The sequence below is a fragment of the Dasypus novemcinctus genome, chromosome 9 (genome assembly GCF_030445035.2).
Source record: "Dasypus novemcinctus isolate mDasNov1 chromosome 9, mDasNov1.1.hap2, whole genome shotgun sequence".
NCBI classification, from domain to species: Eukaryota; Metazoa; Chordata; class Mammalia; order Cingulata; family Dasypodidae; genus Dasypus; species Dasypus novemcinctus.
Window position 1 is genome coordinate 89780010 of NC_080681.1, and position 19641 is coordinate 89799650.

Consider the following 19641-nt stretch of genomic DNA (forward strand, 5'->3'; position numbering starts at 1 on the left):
TATTATAAAACAGAAAATTACAAGTGTTGGAGAGAATGCAGAGGAATAGGAATACTCATTTATTGCTAGTGGGTATATCAAATGGTGCAGTCACTATAGAGGACAGTTTGCCAATTCCTTGGGAAGCTAAATATAGAATTATTAATTGCAATTAAAAGACAAGGTTTTGTGCAGCTCACTGCACTTAAGTATTTTGAATAATTTTCATAGCACTGACAAGTGGTTTTGTCACGTAGGTATAAGCAGCACTGAATTCTCAAAGAAAATATAAAGCAATTTATTTATTCCACAGAGACATAATTAAAAGAATTTAGTGAAGACAGAAAACATGGACATTTTTGTGGTACTGTGAAGCTGTATGTACCAGGACCTTTGATGAGGTTATTTCAGTTAAAGTGTGATCCACCTCATTCAGGATAAGTCTTACTCCTGTTCCTGGAGTCTTTTATAAGTGGAGTGAAATTCAGACAGACAGAGAGAAAGGCGCAAGAAGCAAGAGGCTGAACATCAAGAGGAACCTGGAAGAGAAGGGAGAGACTAGAGATGCCACCATGTACCTTGTCATGTGGCAAGCTAAGGACCAAGGATTGCCAGAAGCCAGCCCCAGAACTCCACTCAGTCTTTGGGAAAAGACCCAGCCTCAGACCATGAGTGAATAAATTTCTGTTGTTTAATACAACCCATTTCATGGTATTTGACTGAGCAACCTAGAAACTAAAACAGTCTATTTCCAGACTTCTGAAATATCATTGAACATAAGAGATATTTCAAGAGTATTTCTACATAACTTTCATGGAGTGGGGAGACAATTCTCAAGTAGATATATCTCAGTGCTGCATTCTCCATCAGTTTTGGCCAAATCTGATCTCTAGATAAAATCTGACTCACCAGCTGTTTTTCATATAGTCTGTGAGTTAAGAACATCTTTTATATTTTTTAATGGCTGGGAAAAAAAGAAGAATAACATTTCATGACATGTAGAAATTATGTGCAATTCAAATTTCACTGTCCGTAAATAAACTTTTATTGGAATATAGCCACTCTCATTCATTTATGTACTGTCTATAGCTGCTTTCAAGTTACAGTGGCAGAGTTGAGTAGCTGCAACAGAGACCATATGACCCCCAAAGCCTAAAATATTTCTATCTGGCCCTTTACAAAAAAAGTTTGCCAAACCCTGTAGTAGATAATTTCTTCTGGTTTATCTTCCAGTTCACCAACTCTGTCTTTATCTGTATCGAATCTGTTGCTAAACCCTTCTATTGACTTTTAAATTTTGGTTACTGTATTTTTCACATCTAACATTTTACTTTTTATGTATATATTTCAATCTTGTCTTTTATTTCTTTAAATATAGAATGCATAATTGTTTTACAAGTAGTGTCTAGTAATTCTAATTTCAGAAGTCTTTGTGGGACTCTTTCTATTTTTGTTGATTTTCATGGTTCTCACTAATGGAATCTTGTTTCCTTGTATGCTTGATTGCTTGCCTGTATATTTATTTATTTATTTTGCTGTGAGATGCTCATTTCCTTGAAAAGTGAAGAATTCATATGCCTTCTTCCAGAGAGGGTTTGCATTTGCTTCTACCTGATGCTTAGAGGAATTGCCAGTCTGTGATGCTTTAAACTGAGTTCATGTCTTGAGTTTCCCTGGGTCACCTGAGATATGAGAACTCTGGCTGCAAATACCAAGAGTTTTTGTTTCTGGAAATGGATGTGGCTCAATCAATTGGGCTCCCGTCTACCATATAGGAGGTCCAGGGTTTGATGCCCAGGGACTCCTGGTAAGGGCAAGCTAGCCCACATGGCAAGCTGGCCCCCCATGCAGAGTGTCAGCCAACATGAGAATGAGGCCCCATGCAGGTGTGCCACCCTGCGTGGGAATGCCATCCCACACGGGAAAGCTGCCTCATGCAGGAGTGCTGGCCAACGTGGAGAGCTGGCACAGCAAGATGATGCAACAAGAGACACAGAGGAGAGAAAATAAGAAGCAGCAGCAAAAAAGGGAGCTGAGATGGCACAAGATAGTAATCCCCTCTCTCCCACTCTGGAAGGTCCCAGGATCGGTTCCCGGAGCTGCCTAATGAGAATACAAGCAAACACAGAAGAACACATGGATAATGGACACAGATAGGGGGAAATGGGAGTGTGGTGTCTGTGTGTGAGTAGAAATAAGTAAAATAAATCTTAAAAAAAAAAAGGAGTTTTTGTTTTATTAACTTTTTGTCCTGATCTGCTCAGAGCTATTATAACCTTTCTTGCATTCCTGGTTTGGGGATGCAGGTTTAGTTCTAGTTTATCCTTCCCTGAGTCCTTTGGGGTTCCAGTTTAATGTGGAGACAATCAAAATATGGAAAGCACTGAAGAGAAGTTAATAGACACGGAGGCTAGAATGAGAAAATCTAACATACACTTCATACACTAACATAATCAGAGTTCCAGAAGAGTAGAGAAAGAGTGAGGCAGAGGCAATATTTAGAGAAAGAATAGTTGAAAAATGTCCAGAACACATGAATCCTTGTAGTCAAGGAGCTGAATGAATCCCAGTTAAGATAAATAAGAAGAAATCTTTGCATTTGTATACTTATTCATACTTTATAGAACTCTTTCTTTTACTCTTCATAAAACCTTAGGAAGTAGGTGTTATGATTACATTTTTTGTAAGGGAAAAATTGAGATCCAAGGAGAGAAAACGAATTATCCAAGGTTATATAATACTTAATTCTGTGATGCAGAATTTACACCAAGCAATTGTGACCCAAGGTTGGATCCTTTCCTTTATATCAGATAGAGAACACAGCACAACCAGAGAATGACTCCATAAGGGAGAGCTGAACGTTGCTGAGGTTGCCCTCCAAAAGCAGAATCCTTAACTTGGGAACAGATAGAAATCTTTCCCACCTAGTTTGTTTTGTTTTGTTTTCTTTCTGACGATAGCACTGGGTTAGACAACTTTGCAGCAAGAGGCAAGGAAGTTCTAGCTGGTACCTTTGAGAGTTAAATCAAATAAGGTCAAGCCAATTCCTTGGACTACAGACCAAAATCAACTGAAATGGTTTATGCAACCAGCCTGGTACACAACAGAAAGCTACATTATGGCCCATTCTATACCAGCAGGCAGGAATGTCCTCCTAACTCTCCTCCTTTCCCTGCTGAAGACACTTTAAATAAATACTATGGTTAACATGTCCTAGATAACATGTCTTTTGTTCATCAGTGTGATTCAACTTAGTAATTACTATATCCCTTCTATTCTGGTGACATTCGCTTTGCTTATGGCTGGCACTTGATTTGTTTCTTTACTCAGAGAACTAAATTAAGCATTTTCTAAGAGTGAAGCCTGTGGCTTTCTATAACAATTAAGTCCGTGCCCCAGATATTAATATATGGCCTGCATGTCTCTACTACCTTGGTGTAAGGAGCAGACCACTTCTCCCATGTATGTTTTTAATATATCCAATTGCTGGGAGAGTTAGATGCCTGAACTCATAGTATGAGGCACCAGAGCCAAGAGGCCAGATTGTAGGAAAAGGGGCAGGTTCCAGACAATTCAGTGGGAATGCCAAACAGCTCTGAGTTTTATATCTTATACCTAGGTGGGGGAGTCACCAACAGAAGCAGATGTGGTCAAAGCCTTATGCAGAGCCAGTGGTCACAATTCTGATTTTCCAAGATTCTTTGTGGCACAGGACAGGAGGCACAATTATACAAAGATGACTAATACCAGAAAGGAGCCCACAGTAATGGTAAGGTAAGTTAGCAAGCAAGCAATTATTGGGCACCTACCAAGTTAGAGGTCCTGCACAGGGCATGAACACACAGAGTAGATAGTGTCTCATCTCAAAGCATCCCAGTCAAATGAGGGAGGTATATCAGTCATCCATCTAACACCCATCCATCCATCCATCCATCCATCCATCCATCCATCCAGGCATTTACAAGTACTGTCTAGGTAGGTGCTAAGAAGGCCAGAACAGGGCAAGATCCAGAAGGATTAGATACCCTGTACTTGAAGGTCTCCTATGAATTAATCATTTCAATTAAATCCTTACAACAAAATCCAGTGAGATAAGTATATTGTCCTCATCTTACAGATGAAACTGAGGCTCAGGGTGGTTAAGTAGCTTGCCAAAAATCATAGAGAGTAAATGGCAATCTGGGATTTGAATCAAGCTTTGCCTGGCTCCAAGCCTGTGCTCTTAATAAATTAATAATTATTATATAGCTAATTACAATATAACGAGATAATTGATGACAGAAGTGAAAAATTCAAAGCAAGCACAGAGGAAGAGATAATTAACTTTGTGAGTTTTCTAAGTGAACCAGCAAGGAAAGGGAATTTCAGGTACAGATAGCAGCATATGCAAAGGTAGAGGAGAGAAGAATTTACCTGTAGGAGAGTGACAGAGGTGAGGCTGGAGAGGAAGGCAGAAGCCAGATCGTAGAAGGTTTTGAGTGCCAGGCTGCAGAGCCATTTTTGAAGACTATTCTGCCTTCTGCTGTGACCCAACCATCCTCCACTCTGTAGCCAGAAGCTGCTTCTGGAGCCTCTCTGTCCCTCAGACTCCTAGCAGTGTCCCATTTCTATAATGAGCTGTCCTGATGAGTCAAATCTAAGGCCTTTTGTTTGTACCACAATCCCACCTTCTCTGGGCCTCTGCCTCAAGATACTGCTGACAGATGGTCCAGGGAATCCCCAACACAGGGGTGAAGAGATGAGCCTTCAAAGTTAGACCCCAGCTCTCATAGAACTCTCTACCAGAGTCAAGACATGTTCTCATTTTACTCACAGTTTAGAGTCCAGCTTCAGGAGGAAGCCCAAACGATCATACTCTGAAAAAGAAAAGAAAAGCAGAAAATGTCACTGAAACCAAGCCATTGCTGACACTTGCAGATTGTACTCCCCAGACCTAGACCACAGTGACAGCCAGCCCTTGGGAAAGGACACAATCCAACTTTCCAATGAACCAAATACCTAAGCCACAACTAAATTTAAGTCACCAAGCACCTGCTGAAATCCAGTATGTGGAGGACTAGGTGTTTCTGTAGGCTTCTAGGCACACCAGCCCTTTGGTGGCATATAACTGCCATCCCGCATAAATCTGGTACTTGAAACTGAAATTTAGCAAACCACAAAACTTGACCCCTGGAGAAGTAACAGGGAGAAGAGCAATTCCTGCTAACTCTAAGGTCTTAGCACAATTTTTGCTGCATCAGTTCTGTTAACTATTGGTGTGAAGATATGGCAGCCAAGGGGTCCTCAAATCCAAAGCGACAATTCTCTTCATGAAAATCAAAGAACTTACAGATTTGCTTACATAAAGAGTAAAAAACTTAAAATAAAATTTAAAAACAATTTGATAAGATGTTTGCAATAAATGATAAATAATTCACAACTAAACTTAAGTTCTTTATATCTTGCCTTACTCTAAAATGGAGCTGAAGCAGTTTCATAAAATTGTATGAAATACAAGATTTAAAAAGGAAGGAATCTAGGTCCAAAATGGGAAAAAAGATAGAAAAAAAATGTAGCAGGGTAAGAAGTAAATCAAAAAAAGGAGGCCCTAAGGTGCTGTGTGCTTGCTGGAGGATCTGTTCTCAACATTTCTCACAACTGAAACACAGTGCAAATCAGAGAATTCATGGTTCAGGGCCCATAAGATAAGATAAAACAGGAGAATCACAGCTATTTCTGGTATAAATCCTGGAGGGAAGTTTCCTCTGGCTCTTCAAAAATACCTGGATAAGGAAACTGATACAAGCTTCAAAGGGTTAAAAAAAATAATAATTTTGCACAGTGATTGTAAGGTGTGTGTTTTTAGAGAGGATGTGCTAAAATAAACTGGTTATTAATGCAGTTCTCCTCTGGCCTGGCTTACCTTAACGATAAAACAGAATAACTGGATGGAAAAAGATCAGGCAGCTAGGCTTTCAAGGAACTCGGCCTTTAATAAGCATTGAATGGCCAAGACACAGAAGTTATACATGCTGACAAAGTACCTCACAGGAACCATTCTGGAAGGTCTCCTGCACTTTCACAATCAGAAGATCTACAGTCAGAGCTTAAATAATCTTAAACTTGATGAGACCAACTAGGACACATAATTCAGAAGGCTGCCTCCCAAGAGAATACCCTTGGCAAGTGGACACCTTTGCTCAAAATAAGTCTGGTTTTGCTTTAACTCAGACAAATGGATGAGAGACTTTGCTTAATACATCAAGAACTTAAAAAACTCACTAAGAAAAGAAAAAAAGTCTCCAACAAAAAAATAATCTAAGAATACAAATTGTAAAAAGAGTTTGTTTCAAAGTTTAACACTCTTTCAAATAATTCTGTTTAATCCTTCCATGACAAAGAAAACCTTATCAACTGGCTGGTCATAGTGTAGTAGCTTTGGGACCGCTATCCTGCCTCTGCTCATCAGATCCTAAGACTCTTGGAAGTACAATGAATCCATGATGTGGCTGATTCCTTCAAGAGAGGCCAGAGAATGTTTTTCTCCTTTGCTGCAAACTCAAATGTCAGGGGTCAAGCAAGAACATAACATAAATGAGGGAAGTGTGCAAGTGTGATATCCCTTTCATTGCAGCTCATGCAAGTTATTTCAGTTGCGTTAAAACACAAACCCAGTTGAAATGTCTTTCTTTCAATTCACTGTTTTTTTGTCACACATCTTTTCTGTAGTTACTTTAATTATCTCTATGGTTTATTTTCCAGTGGCATCTTAAGTTTTATTTTACACATATATACACAGGTGTGCACACAAACACACACATACACACTGATTAAGCATGTAAGAACATGTCGCATTTCTACAGAAATTGCTTTAGACACACCATGGCTCTCTTGGTCTATCTTTTGTTTTCTCTTTTGTTAAGAGACATGAGTACCAGAAATATTTCATTTTATTCTTTACTATAGAAAAAGTAACTATGTGAGCCCAATCTTAAGTGGCAACTGACATTTGGCTTCAGTGTCACAGAGACAAGAGGGAAAGCAGTCCCTGAGGAGACCACATGCTCTGTCCAAGGGGACAGCCCCTACCAGCCTCAGCTAGCTACGCCAGGAAGCAATGCAGGACAGCATTGCCAGATCTGATTTTTTTCAAGCCAGGAACTGGATTTTTAGGTGAAATCTCTCAGTTTGCGAATATTGGCAATGGATTTGAGAAAAATTCAAAGACTATATGGATCAACTAAAATATGTCTATGGGCAGGATTCAGTCAGTGGACTAAAGTTTGAAACTCACGAGGGCTGGGATCATTTCTCTTCTGAGGCTGTATACAGTAGATACTTTATTAATATTTGTTTACTGTTATTAGGCTTCTTTGGTCACAAATACAAATCAAATTAATGTAACAGGATGCTGAAAAGAAAGTTTTAATTAAGCCTCTAAAATGGTAAATTTTAGACACCAAAGTAAGGTGCTAGACTAAGATGCAAATTCTCAAAGGAAGTATCTGAACACTTGTTATAAAATTCTGAAGCCTCTCCCTACATTAAATATAAAGTATTGTTAGAGATTAAGGGAGAGGGGATTTACAGAATTTCTTTGGAGGGAGATGTGTTATGAACTGGACTTCTTCAAGAGTCAGAATAGGTAGTACCTGTCTCTCATTCAAGCCTGATGAAGAAAGCTTAGGATACGACCCCATAAATAAGGGCAACATGGTGGAATGACTGGTACCTTACAAGTTAAAGTACAAGAGATGTGCTGGCTGGCCACAGTAGAGAGCTGCACTGAGAATGGCCTGCACACCTTGGATTAGTTGCAGAAAAGTATGCATGAATAAGCTAATATGGGCTTGTTTTAGGTTCTTTCCAAAAGATTTGCCCAGAAGGTTGATAGGACCTCAGCAAAAATCAGACATTCACTTTCTAGTTGCTGCAGGAGTGAGTGACAAGGCTGAAGTGAGTACATCACTTACCTTGGGGGAACTGAAGCTCAGAGGCTCCCAAGATGGAGGAGGTCTCCAAAATACCCACAGAAGCACCCCACAAGTCAGCTTAAACACCTGCCAAGTCCTGAGAGTGCTAACACCACTGTCTTTTTCTGCTCACATTCTCTCTCGCTCTCCCCCACCAACCCCAAAGAGGTCAGAAACAGCAGCCAGCAACTGGGGGAGGGGGTAAATAAATACGGAAGCAGGGCACCTTCCCTTCCCTGTGGCAGACACTTGCTGCTACTAAGTCCTAATGGAAGGAAAGGAAGTGGCTGTAGCATTGAATGAATCAAAAGTTACAAGGAGGCAGATGTGGCTCAAGCAATTGGGTTCCCGTCTACCGTATGGAGGTCCAGGGTTTGATTCCCGGGGCCTCCTGGTTTGCTGGTTAAGGCAAGCTGGCCTGCGCGGCAAGCTGACCGGAGCAGAGTACTGGTCTGTGCAGGAATGCTGGCCCAAGCAGAGAACTGGCACAGCAAGATGATGCAACAAAAAGAGACACAGAGGAGAGACAATAAGAGATGCAGCAGACCAGGGAGATGAGGTGGCGCAAGAGATTGGGCACCCCTCTCTCACTCCAGAAGGTCCCACGATCTGTTCCTGGTGCTACCTAAGGAGAAGACAAGCAGATACAGAAGAATGCACAGCAAATGAACATAGAGAGCACACAATAAGGGGGGTGTGAGGGGGATAAATAAATAAATCTTTTTTTTTTTTAAGTATGGCTATTACATAAGACTGGACATTCTAATTTTTACTGAATTGGTGACTCAGTGTCATCATGGGACTTTTATTATCTCAGGGGTTCCAAAAAATTTACTGGACTTCCCTCAATGAAAACATTTTAAGGGGACAATAGAAGACAAAATAAAAGGTATTTGTTATTATTCCCCAATGTTTCCTGCACAATCAACACACTGGTTACACTAACTTAGAAAAATGGGGCCAGGTTTGATGGTTCATATCACCAGACTGCAGAAAGGGCCAGAGTGCAGACAGCGTCAGAGACAACCGAGTGACTGGAGTGCCACCAGCCTTCTCTCTGTTAGCCCTGCTCTCCCCTGACTATCTTGTCCCATTAGGAAACATGGCCACGAGCAGCCTTCAAGTGCACATCTTCAGCTTTGCGACCCAAGAGGGGCAGAGACTTGGTCTTTCTATTCCTAAGGGCAAAATTCCTGGGGAAGGGCTAGGACTGGCCTAGTTTATGCCAGCTCCCACTGCTGTTCTAAGAAGAAGCATTTGTCAGAAGGAGAAATGTGTGGTCCTGAGTAAGTACGGGCCCCTTGGAAACAGCAGTAGTCATCTTTGGAAAACTTAAAGCTACCTACATGTCCCAGGTGTAACTGAACAGGTGTAAGGCCCCGTTAAAAGGGATCACTGACCAAGGTTAGTTCTTAGATCATTTATCATCTCTATTTCCCTCATTCTGTTGTGGGTTTTTTCTTTCCTGATGCAAGGCCTTATTTAAAATCTTCTTACAGGGGTGGCGGACTTGGCCCAGTGGTTAGGGCATCCGTCTACCACATGGGAGGTCCATGGTTCAAGCCCCGGGCCTCCTTGACCCATGTGGAGCTGGCCCATGCGCAGTGCTGATGTGCGCAAGGAGTGCTCTGCCATGCAGGGGTGTCCCCCACTTAGGGGAGCCCCACATGCAAGAAGTGCGCCCCATAAGGAGAGCCACCCAGCGGGAAAGAAAGTGCAGCCTGCCCAGGAATGGTGCTGCACACATGGAGAGCTAACATAGCAAGATGACACAATGAAAAGAAACACAGATTCCCGTGCTGCTGACAACAACAGAAGCGGACAAAGAAGACGCAGCAAATAGACACAGAAAACAGACAACCAGGGTGGGGGGAAGGGGAGAGAAATAAATAAAATCTTAAAAAATAAATAAATAAATAAAATCTTCTTACAGGGAAGCAGATGTGGCTCAAGTGATAGAGCTTCTGACTACCATATGGGAGGACCTGGGTTCGATCCCTGGGGCCTCCTGGTGAAAAAGAAGAAGAGAAAGCAGGCCTACATGGCAAGCCAGTGCCCCCACAAGTGCCCTCATGGTGAGCTAGTACCTACACGAGTGCCTGCATGAGTACCTGCGTGGTGAGCCAGTGCCACATGCAAGTGAGTCATGCAGCAAGGTGATGATGCAGCAAAAGAGAGACAAGGGGAGAGTCAAGGTGAAGCACAGCAGAAACCAGGAACCGAGGTGGCGCAATTGACAGGGAACTTCTCTCCCATCAGAGATCTCCAGGATCAAATCCTGGTGAATTCTAGAGGAGAGAAAATGAGAAGAGAAGGCAATACATATAGCAAAAACAGCAGGGTGGGAGGAGGGGAAGGGGGGAAAAATAAAATAAATAAATCTTTAAAATCTTCTTACAATGCCCTCTGGACTCCCTGTTCTAACTCCTGGGCATACCTCCTTCTATCTTCTGCTGGAACTGAAGCCTAGGTCTGTTCTACAAGCCCTGCTTTTCCGATGGTCTTAAGGGGAGGCTGCTCTTTCTCTCACATGCCATTATTTTTTCAAGTTTTTTCCCCGCCTCTCTTTCAGAGACTCTGATTACAGTGTATTAGGCTGCTTCAAGTTCCACAGCTCACTGATGTCCTGTCCTATTTTTTTTTCCCAGTCATTTTTCTCTCTGTGTCTCATTTTGGATAGTTTCTGTTGCTATGTCTTCCAGCTCATTACTATTCTTCTGCTGTTTTTTTCATCCAGTATATTTACCATTTCAGACATTGTACTTTACATCTCTTGATGAAATGACATATCTTCCATGTCTTTCCTTAATACACTCATGCTTTCCATCACCTTCTTAAACATAGGGGATATTTTTAAAGTACTTATCCACCAATTCTTTCATTTGTGTCATTCTAAGCCTGTTTCTGATAGTTTTTTCTCTTTATGGGCTGTATTTTCATGCTACTTTGAATTGCTTGATAATTTTTTATTGAATGACAACCATCGTGAATTTTACTCTGTTGGGTGCAGGGTATTTGTGTATTTCTTTAAATATTTTTGAGGTGCAGATAAATTACTTGGAAATAATTTGATCCTCTCAAGGCTTTCTTTATCTTTGTGGCTTTTAAAAGCAGTCTAGTGGCTTAGGGCTAATTTTGCACCATTGCTAATTTTGTCCACTACTCAGACAATAGTCTTCTGAGTATGCTAACTAGTGCCTGAAGTATTTTGAAGTTTTCCCACGATTCCCAACCCTGTATAAGCTCTGGAAATTATTCTGCCTGCTCCTTTTCAGTGGTTCTTCCCCCAGTCTTAGAGAGTTTCTTCACATTTATATGCTGATCAGCTGAGGAGCCCAAGGGGACCTCGACAGATCTTTGGAGGTCTCTCCCTGTGCAAGGCTCTCCTCTTTGCAGCTTTACCCCCTCTGTTACTCTGCCCTAAGAATTCTAACTGCTTTGACCTCCTGGAATTTTCAACCCTGTTTCCTCAACTTTGGAAGACTCTTGAGTTCTGTTTAGGTACTCTTTTCTTGTGCTGTGGTCTGGAAACTCTCTCCAGGCAGATAGCTTGGGCAATTCTAAGAGCTAACCTCATTTGTTACCCTTCTTTCAGAGATCAGTGTACCGTTCTGTCTGTGTTCAATGTCTGAAAAAAATTCTTCATATATTTTGTTTTTTCAGTCCTTTCCCCTTCTTTCTTCACGTTTTTCTTATTTAGTCTAGCCTTCATCTTGCTTAACCCTTCATCTTGCTTAACTATCTTCCCATTGTATCTGAACCCAATCTCTCATTTCTGCCCAACTCTCTCTTCTTGAGCTCCAGACTTATATATCCAACTGTTACCTGGACATTTATGCTTTGATGTTCTACAGACATGTAAAATTCAGGATGCCCAAAATAAGGCTCACCTTCACCAACCTCATACACACCCAGAACTGGATCTCCCTCCTATATTCCCTTAATGAATGGCACCACTATTCACCCAGCTGCCCAGGTTTGGAACTTAAGAGAATTCCCTTATTCCTCCTGTCTTATTTCATTTAATTTATTACAATCTTTTTTTTTTTTTTGAGGCTGCACCATTTTACATTCCCACCAACAATGAACAAGTGTTCATATTTCTCCACATCTTCTCCAACAGTTATTACCCATTTTTTAAAGAGTAGCCATTCTAGTAGGTGTGAAATGGTAATTGTTGATTTTGATTTGCATTTCTCTAATGCCTAATGATGTTGAACAGCTTGATATGTGCTTTTAAATCATTTTTATATCTTCCTTGGAGAAATGTCTATTCAAGTCTTTTACCCATTTTAAAATTTGGTTGTTTGTCTTTTTGGTGTTAAACTGTAGCCATTCTTTATATACTGTATATATGAACACCCTTATCAGATATGTGGTTTCCAAATATTTTCTCCCCTTCTGTAGGTTGTCTTTTCACTTTCATGATGAAGTCATTGATGCATGAAAGTTTTAAATTTTGATTATGTTCCATTTATCTGTTTTCTCTTTTGTTGCTTGCCTTGTTGGTGTAAAGTCTAAAGTCTAGGAAAGTTCTTGAAGATGCTTCCATATGTTTTCTTCTAGGAGTTTTGTAGTTTTGGTTCTTATATTTAGGTACAATGTTCCTTTAATTCCACCTCCTAAAAGGGTCTCAAATCCACTTACATCTCTCCATTTCTCCTGCTCTTGACTAAACTAGCTTATTTATTACTGTAACAGCTTCCTTCCTGGTTTCCCTGCCTCTAGTCTGTTCCTAAAAGATTCCCCATGCTGTAACTAGAGTTCTCTTTCTATAAGATAAGTATGGTTATGTCACAACCATGCCTAAAACCTTTTAATGTCCTCTATTGTTCTCAAAATAAATACCAGTCCCTTGGTTTACAAGATCCTTCACAATCTGGCCTATAGCGACCATTCCAACTACATCTTTTGATTCCTTGCACACACCCTCCCCACAGTCTATGCTCCGGCCAGACTTAACTAATTGATTTTCCTCCAAGGTATCTTTACCATCTCCAAGCCTTTGCACGTGCACTTAAAACATTTTCCCCAACTCTTTTTCAAACTGGTGATTCCCTAAATATTGCCCCTAAATCACCCATATTACCTCAAACTAAAAATGTTGCAAATCAGACGTAACCTTACACGTCCCCACTCATGTGTCCTTTTATTTTGCTAATGGAATTACCACCCAGTTTTCCAAGAGAGAAATTTTTTATGTCCCCTGCATTAGCTTCCTAAGGCTGCTATAATAAATTACCACAAACTGGGTGGCTTAAAACAACAGATGTTTATTTTGCCTCGCAGTTCTGCAGGCCAGAAGTCCAAAGTCAAGGTGCCCGCAGGACTATGCTCTCTGAGGGCTCTAGGAGAGGATCCTCCTCGCCGCTTCCTAGTTTCTTGGAGGTTACTGGTCACATCTGGCATCCCTTGACTAGTGGCGGCATCACTCCATTTTCAGCACCAGTCTTCACATGGCGGTCTTCTTCTGTATGTCTTTGTTTCTTCTCCTCTTCTTACAAGGACAACAGTCATATTGGATCAAGGCTCACCCTATTCTAGTATAACTTTATTCTAACTCATTACAGCTGCAATAACCCTATTCCCCAAAAGGTCAAATTCTATGATCCTGGGAGTTGGGACTCTGACATATCTTTTTGGGGGGACACAATTCAACCCATAACATCCTCTATCTTTCTCATTTCTAAATACAGATCCCCCTTCCTTTACCACTGCCATTGCTTTTGGTTGAGTCTTCACCATTGTTTAGACTAAGCAGCAATCTCTACCTGTCTTCCCAGACTCATCTTCTGACAATTCTCTCAAAGTATCTTTTATGCCTGAGGATTATTGCAAATATTTCCTTTGTCTGTAATGGCCTCACTCACCTTGCCCACGTGGTAAATTCTTAGGATACGGCTGTTGCCAAAACTAAATTCAAGATGTTTTTTAGTACCATAAGGAACTTCATGATTTGGTTTCTGCCTGCCTTTCCAGCCCCATCCTTTTTTCAAAAAAGATTTATTTATTTATTCCTCTCCACCCCCACCCGCCCCTCACTGTTTTGCACTTACTGTCTATTCTCTGGGTCCATTTTTTAAAAAAAAGATTTATTTATTTATTCCCCACCCCCCCGGCCCCGGTTGTCTGTTCTCTGTGTCTGTTTGCTGTGTGTTCTTCTTTGTCCGCTTCTGTTGTTGTCAGAGGCACGGGAATCTGTGTTTCTTTTGTTGTGTCATCTTGTGTCAGCTCTCCATGTGTGCGGCGCCATTCTTGGGCAGGCTGCACCTTCTTTCGCGCTGGGCGGCTCTCCTTACGGGGCACACTCCTTGCATGTGGGGCTCCCCTACGTGGGGGACACCCCTGCATGGCAGGGCAATCCTTGCGCGCATCAGCACTGCTCATGGGCCAGCTCCACACGGGTCAAGGAGGCCCGGGGTTTGAACCGCAGACCTCCCATGTGGTAGATGGACGTCCTAACCACTGAGTCAAGTCCACCTCCCTCTCTGTGTCCATTTTGCTTTGTGTTCTTCTGTGTCTGCTTGTCTTCTCTTTAGGTGGCACCAAGAACTGATGCTGGGATCTTCCAGAGTGGGAGAGAGGCATGCAATCCACCTCAGCTCCCTGATCTGCTGTGTCTCTTATTGTTTCTCCGCTGTGCCTCTTTTCGTTGCATCATCTTGCTGTGCCCAGCTGTGTGGACCAGCACTTTGCTTGGGTGAGCACTCCATGTGGGTCAGCTCTCCGCTTGGGCCAGCTTGCCTTCACCAGGAGGCCCTGGGAATCAAACCCTGGACCTCCTATATGATAGACAGGAGCCAGATCACTTGAGCCACATTTGCTTTCCTTCAGCCCTATCTTGTACTATTTTTTCCCTTATGCTCTGTGCTTTGGAAAGTCTGGCCTTATTTCCATTCCTTAAATAAGGTATGAGTTCTCAGAACATAGGATTTTTTTCTTATAAGCAGTTTCTTCTAAAATGTGTCCTCACTTCTTTATTTGGTTAATCCATTCTCAGTCTTTAGACCCTTATTCTAATGTCCATTTTTTATTTTAGAAAAGCATACCCTGACCTCCACGTCTAGATTGGGCCTCCAGTAGGTACTTTTCCCTCATAGCACATATTCCAGTTTGTAATTATACTTTTGTCAGATTATCTGACTGATGACTCTCCTCCACTTAACTGTAAGTTTCACTAAGGCTTTTCTGTTTTCCTCACAACTGCATCCACTGCACCTAATGCTGTGTTGATTGGCCATTAAATAAGTGAATGTTGAATGAATTACACCTTCTTTGACCTAACCTGTTAGTGCTGAGTGCCCCATGTCTATGTTCTCTACCTGTTTTATAGAACTTAATGCATTTCTGCCATCACTGGCCCCTGAGTCTATACTGCATAGCTGTTATGTGTTGTAGCAGTTTGATATTATTGATGAATTCCAAAAAGAAATATTAGATTATGTTTGTAAACGATCTTTTCCTCTGGGCATATTATATTATACCAGATTCATAGGTTTACTTCATTAAGTAACTATGTAAACCTCTTGTGCCAGTAGGGCATTGAGTCTCCACTCTTTGGTGGGTGGGGACTCACGGGTAAAGGGCATGGTAAAGGACAGAGTTAAGGGTTTCTTGATGTTGGAGTTTGATCCTGAAGCCTTAAGCTGGAGCTCCAGAAAGAGAGGAACCCTAAGCCTGGAAAGAAGCAAGCCCTGGGAAGAGAGGAACCCGGAAGCCTGAACCCTTGCAGATGACGCCAGTCATCTTGTTGCACCATGTGAAAACAGACTTTGGTGAGGGAAGTAACTTATACTTTATGGCCTGGTATCTGTAAGCTCCTACCCCAAATAAATACCCTTTATAAAAACCAACTAATTTCTGGTATTTTGCATCAGTACCCCTTTGGCCGACTAATACATGTGTGTTTTGTCCCTTTTTAGAAACAGACTCTGAGTGTCCTTTAGGTAACTATTCCTCTCTCAATGGGATTTGCCTGTCCAAAGGGCAGGCACTTGACAAAAGCTAGGTTGACTGGATTCTTTATTCCTTAAGTTGAGTGACACTAGGGAAAAAAAAGTGTGAAGAGACAGACCAAATGTTACCACAATCTAGAACGCTGGAGCTGTCTTTCACGACCATTCTGAGGGCTCTAGACTTGATTCTGTGGGTGCCCATATCCTTCTGGTACATTATTTTTTCTTTTATATTAGCTTGGGTCAGTCTCTGTTGCTACCAATTAAACAATCCTAACTTATTAACAGGTAGGGACTAACCTATGTATCCCTAGTACCTAAAGAAGGGTCTGATACAGAGCTGGTGTTCCAAAAATGTGCTAAGCAAATGCAAGAATGAATGGAATGACCATATGACTAAGGAAATCAAATGAATCGCCCTAAACCATTCCCTCAGCCCCTACCAAAAGAGGTACGAGATACAAAAGACCTGGGTTCGCTGTCTTCCTTCTCCCCTTCCTGTGAGGTGGCAACGGTGGTAGTGGCAATTGCAGCAGTAGTAGGTGCCTGCAGTACGAGCGTACTCCCAGCCTCTCCAGCTGATTACATGGCAGTTATCTGCTTATGGACAGTCTCTCCTGGCTCTTCTTGGCACAGCTGCCTGCCGCTTTTTTTATTTCATGCCTTCCCCACACACATGTCAGTTTCTGGCTACTTTTACTTCGGGGTTCCCCTTTAGTAGCTCCCAACTTGCCAAGATAATCCCTCCAACATTTATAAAAGTTTGATACTTCATAAAAGTTTGATACTTAATCTTCTCCACAAAGACTTTCCTGAGCCTTTTGAGTAACCAGTGACTGCCCCATCTCCATCCCAACCAGGGATCTTACCTGAAATCCTCTATTCTCAACCCCGGCCACATATTCATGTAACTGTTAATGGTCTAATCTGTGCGCTTCCTCACAGTCTCCGGTCTAGCACAAAAGCCTAAGCATAATCTTTAGGAAGTGTAAACTGGAAGAGAATGTGATCAAGAAACAGCCATAATACTCTGGGAATAAAGGAAGAGAATTTCTTTACTCTTGGGGTTGGACAAGGCTACAGACCTTAGAGCATCTCTCATTATACAATTGTATTCTTGAGAAATTGCATGTGAATTCAGCTTCTGCAAAGGAAATGCTATTTTGACTGCACCAACACTTGAGGGCCATTTCACCTCTGGGGAAGCTGGAAGGAAAGTCCAGGTCTCACCAATAGTCCATTGACACCAAATCTATAATAAGGACAGAAAACTCTGGGGCTCCCAAGTCAGCCAAGCACAATATGTGTTTACATTCACGTAGCTCTTTTAGCAACTGAAGGTACTTCCCTCCCAGGTATCAAAGCAGGAAGCCAGCAGCTGGGCAGTAAAGGAGAAATGTTTAGTCTGGTGGCTTAGGCTTCCTGCCTCAGCCAGGCTAGAAAGCCCAGGATTACAAAAGTCACTGACCAAGGAGCATATACATATCCTTTGCCTGGCTCCAGAAGTGGCATAGATGATGCAAAGTTCTGCTCTTTTCCTCCTGAAGCCAGTAGCAACAATTCAGAACTGTGAATGCATAAAGTGCTTTTTCCAGATACTTAAAAGTCTCTAACAATTAACCATCACCACTTCCATTGCCACTTCAAAAGGAATAAATCTGGTCTTAGTCACGGCAAAAGATGTACAAAAAATTTTGGAAGAATACTGGGGGACTCATTTTAACTCCTAGACCGTTCAGAGTTTGGGAATAAAGAAAAAGGGGTCCATGTGCCAAAGTAGGCATGCACCTAGTGACAAAACCTCTCTACAGATAAAACAAAATTAACAGAATTCTAAGGAGAAATATATAATAGGTCTCCTGTCGTCATAATGGGAAACACATGTACCTCTGAAAACTCAAGTTTGCAAAATCAGTGAGGATATAACAGATCTGAACAGAACAACTGGTAAGTTTGAACCAACATATAGAGGACCTAATCCCAATAAATGGAAGAAGCATTTTCTTTTCAAACATATATGAAACATTTATGAAAACTGACCACCTGTGAGGACATAAAATAAAGTCGTGTCCTCTCTCTCTGACTTAATTAAAAATTTAAGTATTGGAAAACTATAAGCAGAAACAAGATTTCCAAAATTCTAATTTTCATTTGAATGCTCATATTTTTTCAATGGCAACAAAATACTGTCAGCTATCCAAAGAAGGCATATAAATGGCCAATGAACACATGAAAAGATGCTGAACATCATTAATCATTAGGGAAATGCAAATCAAAACCATAATGAGATGCCACTTCATATTCTAGAATGGTTATTATTTAAAAAATGGAAAATAACAAGGGCTGATGAGAATGTAGAAGCATTGGAACCCTTGTACATTGTTGGTGGGAATGTAAAATGGCACAGCTGCTGTGGAAAACAGTTTGGTAGCTCCTCAAAATGTTAAATATAGAAGCAATTCTGCTTCTAGGTATACACCCTAAAGAAATGAAAACACCCATTCAAGTATATACTTGTATACCAATGCTCACAGCAGCACTATTCACAATAGCAAAAATATGGAAACAACTCGTGTCCATCAATAGATGAATGAATAAACAAAATGTGATATATACACACCATGGAATATTATTCAGCCATAAAATGCAGTGAAATTCTAGCCATGCTACAACATGAATGAACCCTGAAAACACTATGCTAAGTGAAATAAGCCAGATGCAAAAGGACAAATATGGTATAATTCCACTTATATGAGTTATCTAAATAGGCAAATTAATAGAAAGTAGAGTAGAGGTTACCAGGGGATAGGGGGAGGGACAAATGGAGAGTTATTGCTTAATGAATTGAGTTTTGTTTTGAGCTGATGGAAAAGTTTTGGTAATGGATGATGGTGATGGTGGCATAACACTGTGAATGTAATTAGTACCAATGAATTGTACACTTGCTGGTTAAAATGGGAATTTTCATTTTGTATGTATGTTATCACAGTAAAACTAAATAATAAAATACTATCAGTTTCCCTTGAAGTGATAGGCTCACTTCTCTGATTTTCAAGGAAGTGCCTGCCAAATTCCAAAATCTAAAAAAAATATATGATTTGTCAAGCTTGTTTGCTCTTTCAAGGAAAAACGGTATTCCATGAAAAATGTGACCAGTTCAGCTTGTAACACAATCACACTAGTGTTTTTCCTCAAGGCAACCACTGTACTTTGGTATACAGCAGTAATGTTTTATGTATGCATCCCATTTCATGATACATAAATATTAAAAAGATGTGTACTCAAGGGTTGAGATTCAATAAAATTAATATATTTTACTGCTTCCTGAAAGACATTCTTAAGTAAAACTGGCCTTTTAAATTTATTTTTCACTGTGAGTTGCAGTAAATACAATACAATATTATACCATACAATACCATACAATAATGACTACTAGTAGTTTAGTGCCACTGCTTTGATTCGCATTGAAGTGCATAAGCACCCACCCTTGCTTTTGAATCATCAGTGAAAAAGGCAAGGAATGTCTTAATGTTATTATGAAAATAGTTTTGCCCTCAAAGAGCCCCTGACATGGTCTTGGGGGACGCCCAGGTATCTACAGATCATACTTTGAGAAAAGCCACTCTAAAGTTTGAGTTTCTATTTTTACAGTAGTTAACTGACTACTGTGTTCAGGGAGGACTGACTCACTGTCTACCCTAGGGAGAGGTCTGGTTCTCACCACCTTCACAGCAATGTCTGTAGCACGTAATAGC

General features: G+C 41.0%; 1 protein-coding gene across 6 annotated transcripts in view; it reads right to left on the reverse strand.

Moving 5' to 3' along the window:
- Window positions 1–19641, reverse strand: part of ST3GAL3 (ST3 beta-galactoside alpha-2,3-sialyltransferase 3) — a 319352-nt gene that overhangs the window by 123286 nt on the left and 176425 nt on the right. For all 6 annotated transcript variants that reach the window (XM_058303745.2, XM_058303747.2, XM_058303746.2 and 3 more), the window contains one exon: window positions 4793–4835. In XM_058303745.2, coding sequence (XP_058159728.1) covers window positions 4793–4835 — 43 coding nt within the window. The remainder of the gene's footprint in view (window positions 1–4792; window positions 4836–19641) is intronic.